At 46.3% G+C, this 18,480-nt stretch overlaps 1 protein-coding gene across 4 annotated transcripts in view; it reads right to left on the bottom strand.

The window, feature by feature from the left end:
- LOC132816570 (autophagy-related protein 16-like) overlaps window positions 1-18,480 on the bottom strand; it is a 97,648-nt gene that overhangs the window by 67,827 nt on the left and 11,341 nt on the right. For all 4 annotated transcript variants that reach the window (XM_060826342.1, XM_060826340.1, XM_060826339.1 and 1 more), the window contains exons 2-4: window positions 10,408-10,477; window positions 8,325-8,409; window positions 1,991-2,064 (exon numbers count right to left, since the gene is read on the bottom strand). In XM_060826342.1, the coding sequence (XP_060682325.1) occupies window positions 1,991-2,064; window positions 8,325-8,409; window positions 10,408-10,477 (229 nt within the window). The remainder of the gene's footprint in view (window positions 1-1,990; window positions 2,065-8,324; window positions 8,410-10,407; window positions 10,478-18,480) is intronic.

Here is an 18,480-nt window from a genome sequence, read left to right on the forward strand (position 1 = left end):
AGAGCAAGCAGTAGGGAGAGAGATAGAGAGACTAAAATAAAATGGAGACAGTGAGGTTTGCAGATGCTGGAGATCAGAGTTGAGACTGGTGTTGCTGGAAAAGCACAGCAGGTCAGGCGGCATCCAAAGAGCAGGAGAATCAATGTTTCGGGCAAAAGCATTTCATCAGGAATGCGCTGACTTCCTGATGAAGGGCTCCAGCCCAAAACATAGATTTTCCTGCTCCTCAGATGCTGCCTGACCTGCTGTGCTTTTCCAGCAACACACTCTCAAGACTAAGATAAAAGACAGGGAGTAAAAAGGGACAGGGAGAGAAAGGGAGAGATGGGGAAGTGAGAGACACGAGAGAGAGTAAGAAAGATAAAAGACAGGAAGCAAAATGGGACAGAGGGAGAGAAATATGAAAGAAACAACAAAGGAAGAGAAAATACATTTAGCAATCAGGGAGAAGGGGAGAAAGAGAGAGAGGACTAGAGAGAAAGGGACTGGGACAAAGAATCACTGGGAAAGAGAAACAGAGAAAAAGAGATGGAGACGTCAAATGAGCAAATTGGGGGGAACAAACAGAGATAGAACATAGAAAAGTACAGCACAGAACAGACCCTTTGGCCCACGATGTTGTGCCGTGGTTTAATCCTAACGTAAAATATAGTAACTTAACTTACGCACCCCTCAACTCACTGCTATCTATGCACTTGTCCAGCAGTCGCTTAAATGTCCCCAATGACTCTGCTTCCACCACCACAGCTGGCAATACATTCCATACATTCACAACTCTATGTGTAAACCTTCTTTCAAACCCTCTCCAAAGCCTCTGTATCTTTCCTATAGTAGGGTGACCAGAACTGAACACATTATTCCAAGATGGAGAGAGTAAAAGCAAGAGACAGAGATACAAAGCAGAGAGAGAAAGAGAGAGAGAGAGAGAGAGAGAGAGAGAGATGGAGAGGAAGAGGAGAAACAAAGTGTGGAGGGAAATGGAGAAAGAGAAAGAATAAACAAGAGAGAAAGAATTTGTGTCGCACATTTCACAACAGTGCATTAAAACAAAGATGTCCTTTTCTAACAGGGTATTAATGTAAGGGCGTAGGAGATACAAGAGTTAATATGCACATGAAGCATGTGATCATCTTTGCCATAACGGTGAACAAACGCGAGGTGGAAGGGGGGCTGCTCTGCTCCATGCTGTTGTAAACACAGTGAGACAGGGGCCTGTACTCTCACTGTGAACCAGCTGACTGCACATATGGAGGGACCAACAGGCCTCAACTGGCCAAGTGTCAGACAGCAAACCATTTCCTCATCAAACTAAACCAGTCTCAAGCAGTTAACAAGCTAAACTTTACTGGATGTTTAGCAATCTGTTAAGTAACTCTGAATTAATAAACATCGTTACAGAGACAATGACCAGGACCTGATATCAAGCTAAATCCTTCCAGATACCAAATCTTTTGTTCACATGATACTGTGTGGTGCTTAAGGCACTCTGCGATATTAAGCCTTCCTCTCCAACAGTCCAGTACTCCCTCCGCACTGACCCTCCGACAGTGCGGCACTCCCTCAGCACTGACCCTCCGACAGTGTCGCACTCCCTCCGCACTGACCCTCCGACAGTGCGGCACTCCCTCAGCACTGACTCTGCGACAGTGCGGCACTCCCTCAGCACTGACCCTCCGACAGTGTCGCACTCCCTCAGCACTGACCCTCCGACAGTGCAGCACACCCTCAGCACTGACCCTGTGACAGTGCAGCACACCCTCAGCACTGAACCTGTGACAGTGCGGGACCCCTTCAAGTGCTTCACTGGGAGAGTCAGCCTGGATTGTGTGGACATGGCCTATAAGGGAGATTCGATCCTGTAATGTTCCTTTTCTCTGTGTTAGTGTCCCACGCCCCAGCTGCCCTGTCTGATTGCAGCATGGTTTACAGCATCGTCACACACGTGCAGATATCCCCCACAGAAACGTGGAAACCCAGTGACTGTTCTCACCTGCTGTGACTGACCTGGAGTTCCACTTCTCTGTGTTGGTGCTGTTTGCTCAGACTGAAGACCTCCTGTGCGAGCTGAGGGGGTGGGGTGTTGGGAGGGAGCATAAAAAAATGAAGAGTGAAACAGAAAACTGTGGAGAGGGGGAGTGATCCCCTGTCTTGTCGATCCTACCCTGCTGCCGAAGGAGCAGGAGAACTCCATCCTCAACTGGACTGCTCATCGATGCATGAGGCGTAGGCTATTCAGCCCATCAAGTCTGCTCCCCCATTCAATGACATTGTCACTGATCTGATAATCCTCAACTCCTCTTTCTTGCCTTTTCCCCATAACCCTTGATTCCCTTCCTGATTAACGATCTCTCTCTCTGAGCCTTGAATATCCTCAGTGACCCAGCCTCGACAGCCCTCCGTGGTAAAGGATTCCGCAGATTCACTCCCCTTGGAGAGAGGAAATTCCTCCTCTTTTCTGTCTTTAAAAAGGTGACTCCTTATTCTGAGTTGATGCCCTCTGGTGCTAGACTCTCCCACCAGGACAAACAACCGCTCCACATCTGCCCCTATCAAGTCCCTGGAGAATCTCAGCAGGTCTGGCAGCACGTGTGGGGAGAGTTCAGAGCCCGTTGGCCCTTGATCAGAGGTGATAGCAGCTCTTAAAAAGGTACATGTGCCCAAGACAGGGGCTGTGGAACCAAGGAGTGAGAAGATAAGGAGAGATGGAGCCCCGAGAGAGAGGATGACAAATCAACAGATGATAGTTAGCCAGAGAGAAAAAAAAGCTGATAACAGAGATAATGAGTGAAAACAGACAGGACAGGGCCTGAGGGGTGGGGTGGGTAAAGGACATGGAAGGAGGTGAAGATCTGAAGATTAATGACCTCGATATCCAGTCCTGAAAACTGCAGGGTCCCCAAGCAGAAAATGAAATGCTGTTCTTAACTCTGCTTTCTCTCCACAGATGCTACCAGACCTGCTGAGTTTCTCCAGCGATTTCTGCTTGTGTTTCAGATTTCCGGCATCCGTAATTCTTTGTTTTAGGTACAAAAGTTTTGATGTGTTTAAATAAGGTCGCCTCTCACTCTTCTATATTCCAAAAGGATATACATTCTGGATGTTAAAAAATACACATGCACACACCTGGGGAGTGTGTTCAGAAACTCACTTCCACAATGTAAAATAAAAAGTTCGACTCGAGTGAGCCAAGCTTCTCTCTGCGACTTCGCAGTGTTAACACGAATAGGGGCCACGAATGAGAAGATTGAAACTGAAAAAGGGGGAGGCAGGTTTGAATCCCAACATGGCAGACTGTTGAGTTTGAACTTAATAAGAATCTGGAATTAAAAGTCTAATGATGACCATGAATTCAATGGACAGTACGGTGCTGGCTCAGTGGTTAGCACTGGGTTCAATTCCAGCCTCGGGCGACCGTCTGTGTGGAGTTTGCACATTCTCCCCGTGTCTATGCAGGTTTCCTCCAAGTGCTCCCACAATCTAAAGATGTGCAGGTTAGGGTGGATTGACCGTGCTAAATTGCTTCTAGTACCCAGGGATGTGTAGGCCAGATTGATTGTGTGGGGCAGGTCTCAGGGGGGATGCTCTTCAGAGGGTTGGTGTGAACTCAATGGGCCAAATGGCCTACTCCCACACAGTAGGGATTTGTGTGATCTCATTCACGAATCCCTTTAAGTGAAGGGAATCTGCTATCCTCACCTAATCCGGCCTACACGTGACTCCATACACACAGCAATAAAAACAAATTGCTGGCCTAGCAAGTGACACCAGCATCTCATGAATGAACTAAAACAAGAAAAAAAGGTTGCTAAGTAGAGATAGAGGGTGGCACGGTGGCTCAGTGGTTAGCACTGCTGCCCCACAGCACCAGGGTCCCAGGTTCAATTCCAGCCTCGGGTGACTGTCTGTGTGGAGTTTGCACATCCTCCCTGTGTCTGCGTGGGTTTCCTCTGGGTGCTCCAGTTTCCTCCCACAGTCCAAAGATGTGCAGGTCAGGTGAATTGGCCAGGATAAATCGTCCCATAGTGTGAGGTGCATTAGTCAGAGGGAAATGGGTCTCTTTGGTTACTCTTTGGAGGGTCGGTTTGGACTTGCTGGACCGAAGGGCCTGTTCCCACACTTTAGGGAATCTAATCTAATCATAACACCTGAACAAGGCTCTTCTGAAGACTGTCCCAGGCAGGATGGGCTGAATGTCCTTCCCCTGTGGTGGATATTGTAACAAGCAACACTGAAGAAGCACATCACTGAGCAGTATCGTTGGAGAATGAGGAACTGAGTGGACATTAAAGGACAATTCAGTCCTTAAGTTAAGGAAGTGTAGCTTTGAAAGCTGTCCCACAACTTTGGAAATTGCTTCATAAAACATTCAGATAGCAGAAGTGGAACTGAGATAGACTCTGTTTGTCTTATATGCAACAAACATAACTTCCTATTCTGTCAGAAAACCTACAAGAGCAGCCTTAGAATGTGCCAGAGGGAGATGTCAGTGTGCAAGTTCGTTTGTTAAAGGGAGGTGGGTCATTCAGAGAATAAACTCTTGACTCATCTGTTGACAGATATCTGGTGATGGTGCAGTGGTATTACTAATGGAGCAGCAACACAGAAGCTCAGGCTAATGACCGGGCAACACAAGTTCAAATCCCACCCACGGGAGATGGTGGAATTTAAACTCAATTCATAAAACCTGGAATTGAGATGGTGACCATGAAAGTATCATCGAAACCCATCTGGTTCACTCAGGGAATCTGTTGTCCTTGCCTGGTCAGGCCTGTGCGTAACTCCAGCCCCACAGTCAATTCTGAACTGCCCTCTGAAACGGCTGAGCAAGGCACTCAGATCAGGGGAAGTTAAGGATGGCAATGAGTCCTGCACTTGCCAGCATTGCCCACATCCTGTGATCTTAAAATATAGGAGCAGAATTAGGCCATTCAACCCATCGATTCTGCTCCGTTATTCCATCATGGCTGATATGTTTCTCAACCTCATTCTCCTGCCTTCTCCCTGTGACCCTTGACCCCTTACTAATCAGGAACCTACCTATCTTTGTTTTAAATACACTCAGTGACTTGGCCTCCACAGCCCTCTGTCGTAATGAGTTCCAGTTTTACCACCCTCTGGCTGAAGAAATCCCTCCTCATCTCAGTTCTAAAGGGTGTTAGCTCTGTCTGAATTAGAAAATGGGGGAATATCTATCCAGAAAGAGAACTTTTCCTACAGAAACAACAGGAGGCGAAAGGATGATCTTAATTAGAGGGCTTTACATTATGAAGCTTCTGACAGGGAAAACTTTAGAAAAGGTGTCAGAACCAGAGATCACAAACAGAAGACATTCAGTACCAATGGAAAAGGAAATTCATAAGAAAGGACAAAAGTGTGAGAAGAGAGAGAGAGTATGCTGAAAGTGGGGTGGGGGGGGGAGAAGAGAGAGACAGAGAGAGAGAGAGAGAGAGACAGACAGACAGACAGACAGACAGAAAGAAAGAGAGAGAGAATGTCGAGAGAGAGAGGGGAGGGAGAGAGGGAATGTCAAGAGAGTGTGAATGTTGAGAGAGAGAGACAGGCAGGCAGAGAGAGAGAGAGACAGACATACACAAAGAGAGACAGAGAGAGAGAAAGAGAGACACAGAGAGACAGAGAGTGAGAGACAGAGACAGAGACAGAGAGAGAGAGAGAGAGACAGAGGGAGAGAGAGAGATCAATGGAACCGAAAAGCAGGCCAGTGAGATACAGAAACAAGGGTGGACCGCATGAGAAAGAGCAGGTACATACGAGAGTGAGAGACAGAGAAATTACAAAGAAATTCATAGAGTCTATGTGACAGAGAAAGCAAAGAAGCATAAGGGGGAACAGAGAGTGGAAAAGAATTCAAAAGAGAATCTGCACGAGTGAGCGTTGTCCTGATCCCTGCTGATGGTAACAGTAATTGGAACGCACTGGGTCAATGGATCTCATTGATGATGAGATTCTTGATTCAGGTTATTAACCTGGGCCAGTCAGGCAGCTCTGTCTGACAGACTCCATGGACTGGCTTTGAGCTGGCTGGTCAGAGTTCATGTACCGTGCAAATGAAAATAAAGGATGACTTGGTGACGGAATACCGGCCTGAATCATTTCAAGACAGATTCCACAGTGAGACTTGGTTTGATTGACCTCAAATTTTATTTTTGCTAATTGTTTACCGCCGCAGTCAGTCATTGAGCTGTACAGCACAGAGACGGACCCTTCGGTACAACTCGTCCATGCCGACCAGATATCCCAACCTGATCTAGTCCCATTTGCCAGCACCCAGCCCATATCCCTCTGTCTCCTTCTTATTCATATACCCACTGAGATGCCTCTTAAATGTTGCAATTTTAACAGCCTCCACCACTTCCTCTGGCAGCTCATTCCATACACGCACCACCCTCTGTGCGAAAAAGTTGCCCCTTAGGTCTCTTTTATATCTTTCCCTTCTCACCCTAAACCTGTGTCCTCGAGTTCTGGACTCCCCCACCCCAGGGAAAAGACTTTCTCTATTTATCCTATCCATGCCCCTCTTAATTTTATAAACCTTCACAAAAGGTCACCCCTCAGCCTCTGACACTCCAGGAAAAAAAGCCCCAGCCTATTCAGTCTCTCCTTATAGCTCAAATCCTCCAACAATGGCAACATAGAACATTCCAGTACAGTACAGGCCCTTCGGCCCTCGATGTTGCACCGACCTGTGGAACCAATCTGAAGCCATCTAATCTACACTTCCATTTTCATCCATATGTTTATCCAATGACCATTTAAATGTCCTTAAAATTGGCAAGTCTACCACTGTTGCAGGCAGGGCATTCCATGCCCCTACTACTCTCTGGGTAAAGAACTCATCTCTGACATCTATCCTATATCTATCACCCCTCAATTTATAGCTATGTCCCCTCATGCTAGCCATCATCATCCAAGGAAAAAGGCTCTCCGTATGTTTCTATTAAGTCACCTCTTAACCTTCTTCTCTCTAATGAAAACAGCTTCAAATCCTTCAACCTTTCCTCATAAGACCTTCCTTCCACACCAGGCAACATCCTAGTAAATCACCTCTGCACTCTTTCCAAAGCTCCCACATCCTTCCTATAATGCAGCACAGAAATGTCCACAGTACTCCAACTGCGGCCACAACAGAGTTTTGTCCAGCTGCAGCATGACCTCATGGTTCCGAAACTCAATCCCTCTACCAATAAAAGCTAACACACCGTATGCCTTCTTAACAACCCTATCAACCTGGGTGGCAACTTTCAGGGATCTATGAACATGGACACCGAGATCTCTCTGCTCATCCACACTACCAAGAATCTTACCATCAGCCCAGTACTCTGTGTTCCTTTTGCTCCTTCCAAAGTGAATTACCTCACACTTTTCCACGTTAAACTGCATTTGCCACCTCTCAGCCCAGCTATGCAATTTATCTATGTCCCTCTGTAACCTGCAACATTCTCCCAAACTGTCCACACCTCCACCGATTTTAGTGTCATCTGTAAATTTACTAACCCATCCTTCCATGCCCTCATCCAGATCATTTACAAAAATGACAAACAGCAGTGGCCCCAAAACAGATCCTTGCAGTACACCACTAGTAACTGAACTCCAGGATGAACATTTCCCATCATCCACCACCCTGCACCATCCCAGTAGCCATGTGTTCAACTCCTCTCTCTCTCTCTCTCCCTATTCCTCGCCTCATGAGCACATGACATGGGTAACAAACCAGAGATAACAACTCTGTTTGTTCTAGCTGTCAGCTTCCACCCTAGCTCCCTGAATTTCTGCCTTACATCCCCATCCTGCTTCCTACCTATATCGTTGGTGCCTATGTGCACCACGACTTGGGGCTGCTCCCCCTACCCCTTTAAGATCCCAAAAACACAATCTGAGACATCACGAACCCTGGCACCTGGGAGGCAACACACCAACCGTGAGTCTCTGTCATTCCCACAGAACCTCCTATCTGTCCCAATAACTATGGAGTCCTCAATGACTAAAGCTCTGCTCATCTCCCCCCTTCCCTTCTGAGCAACAGGGACAGACTCTGTGCCAGAGACCTGTACCCCATGGCTTATCCCGGTAAATCACTCTACAAACAGTATCCAAAATGATATACTTGTTATTGAGGGCAACATCCTTTTAAGACTTTTCTGAACCCTTTCAAGCTTCATAACATCCTTTCAATATCAGGGAGACCAGAATTGAATGCAGTATTCCAAAAGTGGCCGAACCAATGTCCTGTACAGCCGTAACATGACCTCCCAACTCCTATACTCAATGCACTGACCAATAAAGGAAAGCATACCAAACTAACTCACCTCTCCATTTGCCTGATACATTTCGATCAGTTCCTTTCGATGTCTGCTCTGTAAGCTTACCACATTCTGGGGTTCGGGAGATAGGCTGAAAAATAAATAACAACAAAAAGAAAATTCCTGAAATCCTGTCATGACTGTTTCAAGAGTCATACTGGACTGAAAACATTAACGCTGTCTCTTTCTCTCCACAGATGCTGCAAGGCCTACTGAGTTTCTCCAGCAATTTCTACATTAATTTCAAGTTTTGCTTTATTTAATGGTATTCCCATTGACTGGCGATGGAGCCTGAATCTTTAATTTAGGACCCATCTTCTTGTCAAAGTTTATCTTAGCCAGCTCTTCTCCACCTCTGTTTGATGCCCCATTTCCCCCAGATTTGGGTAAATGAGATGAAATCTCTCCTCAACCTTCTCTGGTCTAGGAGGAGAATCCCAGTTTCACCAAAGCCCTCACAAGGCCATGAAATCCATCTGGCCTTGTACTTTTCCAGTGAATCTCCTGTGCACCTTCTCTAAGGGCTCAGAGTCATAGAGTCACACGGTACAGAAGAGGCCATTCAGCCCATCTGGTCTGTGCCACCAAACTACCTACAACTAGCCCCACTTTTGGTGACTTGGCCCATCACTTTGAATGTTTTGACATTTCAAGTACCTTTTAAAGATTGTGAGGTTTCCTGCCTCAACTATCCTCCTAGAAGTAGGTTCCAGATTACCAACACCCTCTGATGAAAAAATTAATCAATTCCCTATAAACCTCTTGCCTTTCACTTTAAAAGTAACCCCCCTCCCCATCTTTGTCATTGACCCTTCACCTAAGAGGAACAGCTGCTTCCTACCCCCTGTCCATCACCTCTCACAATCTTATACCCCTCGATCAGATCCCCCTCAGTATTCCCTGCTGAAAAGAAAACATCCCGAGTTTATCCAGTCTCCCTCCATCACTGAAATGCTCCATCCCAGACAGCATCCCGGGCAATCCCCTCTGCAGCCCCTCCAGTACAATCCCATCCTTCCTATAATGCAGGGACCAGAACCACACACAGCTCTCCAGCTTGGGCCTCACCAAAGACCTGCCCAGCTCCAACACAACCTTCCTGCTCTTCGAACCTGGGCCTCAACTGATAAAGATTCCTGAAGAAAGGCTCATGCCCGAAACGTCGATTCTCCTGCTCCTTGGATGCTGCCTGACCTGCTGCGCTTTTCCAGCAACACATGTTCAGCTCTGATCTCCAGCATCTGCAGTCCTCACTTTCTCCTCAACTGATAAAGGCAAGTAACACTTTTTCCTTCTTAACTTGCCGATTGACCCGTCCTATCACCTTCAGGGATCTGTGGACAACTCCCCAAGATCCCTCTGAGCTTCATTGTGCCCTGCCTTTCTCTGAGTACTCCCTCGTCTTGCTAATTCTTCCAAAGTGCCTCACCTCACAATTATCAAGATTAAATCCCGTCCGCCACTGATCTGTCCATCTGACCAACCCTCCTGTAACCTAACACCTTCCTCCAAACAGCCAGCCACCCAGATAATCTTTGTATCAGCCACAAACTTAATTATCATTCCACCAACAAATTTTAGTTGACATCCTTTACGAATATCACAAACAGAAAGGAGCCCTGTGGTACACCACTGCACACATACAGTGTTCTCCCACCACCCTCTGTCTTCTGTCTAGGAAGCTAGTCTCAGTGATGGTGACCATGCAACTATTGTCAATTTTTGTAAAAACTCATTTGATTCATAATGCCCCTTAGGGAAGGAAATCTGCCCTCCTTACCGGGTCTGACCTACATTTGACTCCAGACCCACAGCAATGTGGATGAGCCAGAAATGGGTCCAGCAAGCCTCTCACTTCAAACATGAAAGAATTAACTTTATGAAATGCAATTGGATGGCGGGATGGGGTGAGTTGAGTTCTCCTGTTGCTACATCCTTAAATGCCCAGAACACTGCGCCATTCCGTTTGGGATGAAAGGCAGTAGAGGCTGGGTATGGGGAAGGTATCATTGCGGAGTTACTAACAAGCTCAAAATGTCAGTCTTCAGTCAGAACCTACCCTCATCAGAAATAAAATGGCAATGTTTACCTGGGAGTTGCCGCTAAGTGCTGGTCTCTCCAGAGTTGAACAATGTTGGACTTCATCAGGAGCTGGTTGTCTGCAAGAGCAAATGAAAGCCAATAGCATCAGTTCTGAAATTACATCAATGACACAGAGGTACCGCCTGCCCTCTCCGTCTGCCAAAGATCCCACAACAACCTCTGATGTGAAGAGGAGGATGAGGGGAGGTCTCCCTGACGATCTCTTTCTCACGCCGATGTCAGAGGTTTGGAGATGCCGGTGTTGGACTGGGGTGTACAGAGTTAACAATCACACAACATCAGGTTACAGTCCAACACATTTATTTGGAAGCACTAGCTTTCGGAGCGACACTCCTACTTCAGGTGGTTGTGAAGCAGCGCTCCGAAAGCTAGTGCTTCCAATTAAACCTGTTGAAAATGTGTTGCTGGTCAAAGCACAGCAGGCCAGGCAGCATCTCAGGAATAGGGAATTCGACATTTCGAGCATAAGCCCTTTCCTGATGAAGGGCTTATGCTCGAAACGTCGAATTCCCTATTCCTGAGATGCTGCCTGGCCTGCTGTGCTTTGACCAGCAACACATTTGCAGCTGTGATCTCCAGCATCTGCAGACCTCATTTTTTACTCGAAGAATTAAACCTGTTGGATTATAATCTGGTGTGTGATTTTTAACAATGTCAGAGGAACTGACTACCGTTCATTCTCACATTTCTATGAACCTGCTGTGAACTACGGGCTGCAATAATTCCTACATGGTAACAGTGAACACAAGAAATAGCAATAGCAGCAGGCTATTCAGCCCATCGAGCCTGCTCCATCATTCTGTGTGATCGTGGCCGATTTTGGGTTTCAACTCTACTCTCTCGCCCACTTCTCATATTCCTCAATTCCCTGAGAAACCAAAAACCTAACTCGGCACTCACGTACAATCAATGATGGAGATTCCACAACCCTCTGGGGTACGGAATTCCAAAGATTTACAAACCTGGGAGTGAACAGTGATTACATTAATTAGATTGTTTGGATGGATTTGTCTGTCAGGACAATCTCAGGTTGCAAAAAGCTCAAATTACAAATGCAGAAGTTTCTTTTGTTCTCCACTTTCTCAAAAGCTGTTTGTGCTTGAAAAATGAAACAAAACAAAACATACTGGCACTGGAACGTGTCCAGCGGAGATTCACACGGATGATCCCTGGAATGGTTGGTCTAACATATGAGGAACGGCTGAGGATCCTGGGATTATATTCATTGGAGTTTAGAAGATTAAGGGGAGATCTAATAGAAACTTACAAGATAATACATGGCTTGGAAAGGGTGGACGCTAGGAAATTGTTTCCATTAGGCGAGGAGACTAGGACCCGTGGACACAGCCTTAAAATTAGAGGGGGTCAATTCAGAACAGAAATGCGGAGACATTTCTTCAGCCAGAGGGTGGTGGGCCTGTGCAATTCATTGCCGCAGAGTGCCGTGGAGGCCGGGACGCTAAATGTCTTCAAGGCAGAGATTGATAGATTCTTGTTGTCTTGAGGAATTAAGGGCTACGGGGAGTATACTGGTAAGTGGAGTTGAAATGCCCATCAGCCACGATTGAATGGCGGAGTGGACTCGATGGGCCGAATGGCCTTACTTCCACTCCTATCTCTTATGGTCTTAAAATTACTTTGTTAAATATTCAGAGGACAGAAACAGGTCATTCAGCCCAAAAGCTTCATGCTGGTATATCATAGAATCCATACAGTGCAGCAGTAGGCCATTCAGCCCATCAAGCCTGCACCGACCCTCCAAATTGGAGTTTAATTCAGATAAATGTGAGGTGCTGCATTTTGGGAAAGCAAATCTTAGCAGTACTTATACACTTAATGGTAAGGTCCTAGGGAGTGTTGCTGAACAAAGAGACCTTGGAGTGCAGGTTCATAGCTCCTTGAAAGTGGAGTGGCAGGTAGATAGAATAGTGAGTAAAAAATGAGGTCTGCAGATGCTGGAGATCACAGCTGCAAATGTGTTGCTGGTCAAAGCACAGCAGGCCAGGTAGCATCTCAGGAATAGAGAATTCGACGTTCCTGATGAAGGGCTTATGCTCGAAACGTCGAATTCTCTATTCCTGAGATGCTGCCTGGCCTGCTGTGCTTTGACCAGATAGAATAGTGAAGAAGGCGTTTGGTATGCTTTCCTTTATTGGTCAGAGTATTGAGTACAGGAGTTGGGAGGTCATGTTGCGGCTGTACAGGACATTGGTTAGGCCACTGTTGGAACATTGCTTGCAATTCTGGTCTCCTTCCTATCGGAAAGATGTTGTGAAACTTGAAAGGGTTCAGAGAAGATTTACAAGATGTTGCCAGGGTTGGAGGGTTTGAGCTACAGGGAGAGGTTGAATAGATGGAGGCTGGTACAATTGCAACATTTAAGAGGCATTTGGATGGGTATATGAACAGAAAGGGTTTGAAGGAATATGGGCCGGGTGCTGGCAAGTGGGTCTAATTGGGTTGGGATATCTGGTTGGCGTGGTCAGGTTGGACCGAAGGGTGTATGTCTGTGCTGCACAGCTCTATGACTCTATAAGTAGTATCCCACCCAGACCCAAGCTTTACCTATTAATCTACATTTCTCCTGGCTAACCCACCAAGCCTGCACATCCCTGGACACTATGGGCAATTTAGCATGGTCAGTCCACCCTAACCTGTACGTCTTTGGACTGTGGGAGGAAACCAGAGCACCTAGAGTAGACCCACGTAGACATGTGACCAAGGCTGGAATCAAACCCGGGTCCCTGGCACCGCAAGGTAATAGTGCTAACCACTAAACCATCCAGTATTTATGCTTCACACTTACCTGCTTCCACCCTTGCTGTCAAAACCATATCTGTCCATATCTTTCTCATATTGATTCAGTTCACTGCTCAATGCATCTAATACTGTCCAACACCTCCCGTCCCAAAGCCCATTCCAGGGATCAGCTTAGTGAACTTTCTCTAAACTGCTTCTGGGGCAGTTACATCCTTCGTTACACAAGGAGAGCAAAACCGTACGCAGTGCTCCAGACGTGGTCTCACCAGTGCCCTGTACCACTGTGGCAAAACCGTACGCAGTACTCCAGACGTGGTCTCACCAGTGCCCTGTACCACTGTGGCAAAACCTCTCTGTTATTGTACCCCAGTCCCCTTCTCATAACCAACTTCCCACACACAAGGTTCCCTGTGTGTGAATAACATCCCCATCGATAATCATGTGCCACAAATATTACTTAACAGAGCCCAAGCCAGCAAGCTGTCAAGGTGTTCCTACAGACTGTGAATGGAACTTAAAGTCTTGAGGTTGTAATAGGCACTTTACAAACGTAAATACAAGATGAGGATGTTTTCGGGTATGGAAGGTTTGAGTTATAAAGAAAGGGCTGGATAGGCTGGGACCTTTCTGACTGGAACGGAGGAGGTTGGGAGGCGACCTGATAGAAGGTTATAAAATAATGAGGGCTATAGATAGGAAAAAGATAATTACCATTAGCCTAAGTTGGGGGATTTCAAGACTAGGGGGCACATGTTTAAGGTGAGAGGAGAGAGAGTTAAAAAAGATATGAGGGGCAAATCTTTTACACAGAGGGTGGTTCATGTGTGGAATGAACTGCCAGATGAAATCATGGATGTGCGTATAGTTAGAATGTTTAAAAGACATTTGGATAAGGACATGAATAGGAAAGGTTTGGAGAGGGCACGGTGGCTCAGTGGTTAGCACTGCTGCCTCACAGTGCCAGGGACCAGGGTTCGATTCCAGCCTCGGGTGACTGTCTGTGTGGAGTTTGCACATTCTCCCCATGTCTGTGTGGGTTTCCTCCGGGTGCTCCAGTTTCCTCCCACAGTCCAAAGAAGTGCAAGTTAGGGGAATTGGTCATGCTAAATTGCCTGTAGTGTTAGCTGCATCAGTCAGAGGGAAATGGGTCTCGGTGAGTTACTCTTTGGAGGGTCAGTATGGAAGGGCACACTGTAGGGAATCTAATCTAATCAGATATGGGCCAGGAGCAGGCAGCTGGGACTAGTCTAGTTTGGGATTATGGTCAGCACGGACTGGTTGGGCTGAAGGGTCTGTTTCTGCACTGCCTGAATCGACGAGTACTTATATATTCCATGGAAAAAATCCTGTGCCACGTGACAAGGGAAATAGTGATCATAATAAAACAAAAAATAAAAAGGGCGTATGACATTTGTCACATGAATTCTCCAAGTAAGAAGAAGGCTCACCTACATTGTGTTGGAAAGGAGGTGAAGACAGAAGTGAGACATAAGGAGAGAGAAATAAAGAGTGAGGATGAGACTAGATCACGAACTAACATCAGAAGGAACTCAAACATATACCAACGTGTAAGTAGCAGAGAGATAAACAATCCAGGGACAAAGATATTTTTCTAATCAAGCTGGTCAATGATGGTATTATACAGCTCTGGAGCAAAGGTATGGTAGGGACATTACCACTGCCCCACTAATAGGACATTGTGTGCTTAGAGATCAATGTATTACACAGCAAACCTAAAATACTTACTGAATATCTTATGTCAATGTTTACTAAGGAAGGGGAGTCTGAGAAAATCAGTCGACGTAGAGATGGTGAAGGCAATGGATTTAGTGAAAATAGAAAGGGAGAAGGTACCAGAACGTTTTACTTTGCTCACGTTGCTCTCAGGTATCAGGCCAGAGTCATAGAACAACAGCCCTGTTACAGTGCAGGAGGTGGGCATTTGATCTATCATGTCTGCACCAGCTCTCTGAACATTTTGAATTTGCTCCAATCTCCTGCCTCTTTCCCGGAATTCAGACAGACTCTTTCTATTTACAAAATGCCCCTCTTGAATTCTTCAGCTGTACCTGCCTCCCCCACATTTCCAGGCAGGGCATTCCAGATCCTAACTACTCACTGAGTGAAAAGTCTTTTCCCACACCTTTCTTGCTTCATTGACACTTCATTTTACATCTACACCCGGTTCCTTTTACAGCTGAGAGCAGCTTCTCCCTGTCTACTCCGTCCAGCCTGCTCAAGGTTCAGAAAACCTCTAGCAGACCTCCTCTCAGCCAATCTCTCTCCAAGGAGAACAGTCCCAATATCTTCAATCTCTCCTCATCACTGAGGTTTCTCATCCTTTAACTACTCTGGTAAATTGTTTCTGTGCTCTCTCCCAGTGCATTTCCTGATGGGGATGGATGGGATAGGAATGTAAACCCCACACCTGTATACAATCCTCCAGCTGAGGTCTATAACAAGTGTCTTATTCAAGTTCAACATCTCCGCCTTGGATTCTATGCTCTTGTTAATGACGTTGAGAATACTCTATGCTTTATTAACTGCTCTGTCCACCTATCCTGCTACCTTTAATTACCTCTGTCTTTCTCCTCCACCCCCCCCCTTTGTTTCATACTGTCTCTCTATGTTCATTTCACCAAAACGTATCACCACAAACATTTCTGCACTGAACCCTGTCTGCCCATCTGTCAGTCCACTCCAACCAACTTGGCAACGTCCCTCTGCAGTTCCACACTGTCCTCCTTCAAGTCTTGAATCATCTGCAAGCTTTGAAACTGTCCCCTGCACAAAATCCAGATCATTAATATCGATTAGGAAAAGCAAGACCCAAATACTGAGTCCTAGAGAACTCCACTACAACCCTTCCTCCATCACAACAATGCCCACTGACCGAGACTCTCTGTTTCCTATCATTCAAACAGTTCTGTATCCAGATTCTGGATCAGTGGTGCTGGAAGAGCACAGCAGTTCAGGCAGCATCCAACGAGCAGCGAAATCGACGTTTTGGGCAAAGGCCCTTCATCAGGAATAAAGGCAGAGAGCCTGAAGCCTGGAGAGCTAAGCTAGAGGAGGGTGGGGGTGGGGAGAAAGTAGCACAGAGTACATTGGGTGAGTGGGGGAAGGAGATGAAGGTGATAGGTCAGGGAGGAGAGGGTGGAGTGGATAGGTGGGAAAGGAGATAGGCAGGTCGGACAAGTCCGGACAAGTCACGGGGACAGTGCTGAGCTGGAAGTTTGGAACTAGGGTGAGGTGGGGGAAGGGGAAATGAGGAAACTGTTGAAGTCCACATTGATGCCCTGGGGTTGAAGTTTCCGAGGCGGAAGATGAGGCGTTCTTCCTCCAGGCGTCTGGTGGTAAGGGAGCGGCGGTGAAGGAGGCCCAGGACCTCCATGTCCTCGGCAGAGTGGGAGAGGGAGTTGAAATGTTGGGCCACGGGGCGGTGATTTTACCCAGTTCTGTATCCAGTTTGTTCCTGTCTCTCTTATACCATTAGCTCTAATTTTCCTCAAACAGCTGTGTGGCACTGTATCATACACTTCTCGATAGTCTGTGAGCATTCTCATCAACCCTCTCGGATACCTCTACAAAGAAGCATTTATTTTTGCACTTATGGAATGTGGGCATTAATGGCTGGGCCAGCATTTATTGCCTGTCCCTCGTTGCCCTGGAGAAGGTGGGAGTGAGCTGCTTTTTTGAACAACTCCTGTCCATTTGATGTAGGTACATCTACACAATGTCCTTAGGGAGGGAATTCCAGTTATTCTGACCCAGTTATTGTTGTCTCCATAGTCTCACCAGACCAAAGGGGCTGCTCTCTCATTAGAGAGAGAAGCGACTGGTGATGTTTTAACCCAAGGGCCACCAGGCCTCAGGTTAGGGAAGAGGTTGAGAAGGCTGACCCAGTGACACTGAAGGAACGATGATATATTTCCAAGTCAGGATGGTGAGGGGCTTGGAGGGAAAATTGCAGGGGGTGGTGTTCCCACGCATCTGCTGCCCTTGTCCTTCTAGATGGAAGTGTTTATGGGTTTGGAAGGTTCTGTCTGAGGATCATTGAGGATAATACATACTGTCTGCTACTGAGCATCGGTGGTGGAGGAAGGGGGTGTTTATTGATGCGTTGTCAATCACATTGCTTCATCTTGGATAGTGTCAAACTTCGGGTCATATAACCCCTACAGTGTGGGAACAGTCCATTCGGCAATTTGAGCCCACATAGACCCTCCAAAGAGATTCCCACCCAGACCCACCTCCTTACGTTATTCCCTGTAACATGGCATTTTCCATGGCTAATCCACCTAACCTGCACATCCATGGACACTGAGGGGCAATTTAGCATGGCCAATCCACCCAAACCTGCATATCGTTGAAGCTGTTTGAGTGTTGTTGGAGCTGCACTCATCCAGGCAATTGGAAATATTCCATCACACTGCTGACTTGTGCCTTGTAAATGGTTGAACAGGCTTTGGTGGGCTCACGAGGTGAATTACTTCAGTAAATTAGTCAGAGATGATTTTCCCCTCAACAAATTCCATGCTGGTTCTTCTGAATTAATCCACCTTTATCAATGTGATTCTTAATTGTCCGAAATAATTGCTTCTCACAATTTCTCCAGTACTGAAGTTAAACTGACCAGTCTATAATTGCTTACTCTATCTTTACAACATATTTTTTACAAATTTCCAGCTCTCAGGCTATATGAAAGATTGTGGAAAGTGCCTCTGTAATTTCTACTCTCACTTCCTTCAATATCTTCGATGCATCTCATATACTCCCAGTGCCTTCTCAACTTTTCATTATCCACAGCTTATTCAGTACCTCTTCCTGAAAAAAACCTTCGAGTGACTCAGCTTCCTTCTCTGTCATCATGGTGTAGTGTTAGGCTTAAAAATGACACCTTCAAACTAGACCATTAACGGTTAATTATTGCTCATGGCATTGAGCAATTGAAGCAAAGTGGGAAACAGATACAAAAATAGGTCTGGTGTTAAAATAAGTGCCTATTTTGGGCTGGGAGGGAACGATATCAGCTTGATTGTCCATGGGAACCCATTCTTTTCTGTAGTTAACACGAAGCCACCTGGAAAGGTTTTCAATTCGTTTTCTGAAAAATGGAATGTCTGGAGGAGGTGAAATGTTTGCAAAAACAGTTCCATGGAATTTGAGAGAGATCTCCAAAAGGCACCATCATCAAAGCCCCCAGTGGTTGGAAGGCAGTGTAAGATACACTTGTTTCTATGCATAGCTATGGAATGTAGTTTCAGCTAATAGACTCACTCATTAAGATGAGCACGGT

This window comes from Hemiscyllium ocellatum, chromosome 6, assembly GCF_020745735.1.
Source record: "Hemiscyllium ocellatum isolate sHemOce1 chromosome 6, sHemOce1.pat.X.cur, whole genome shotgun sequence".
Classification (NCBI taxonomy): Eukaryota; Metazoa; Chordata; class Chondrichthyes; order Orectolobiformes; family Hemiscylliidae; genus Hemiscyllium; species Hemiscyllium ocellatum.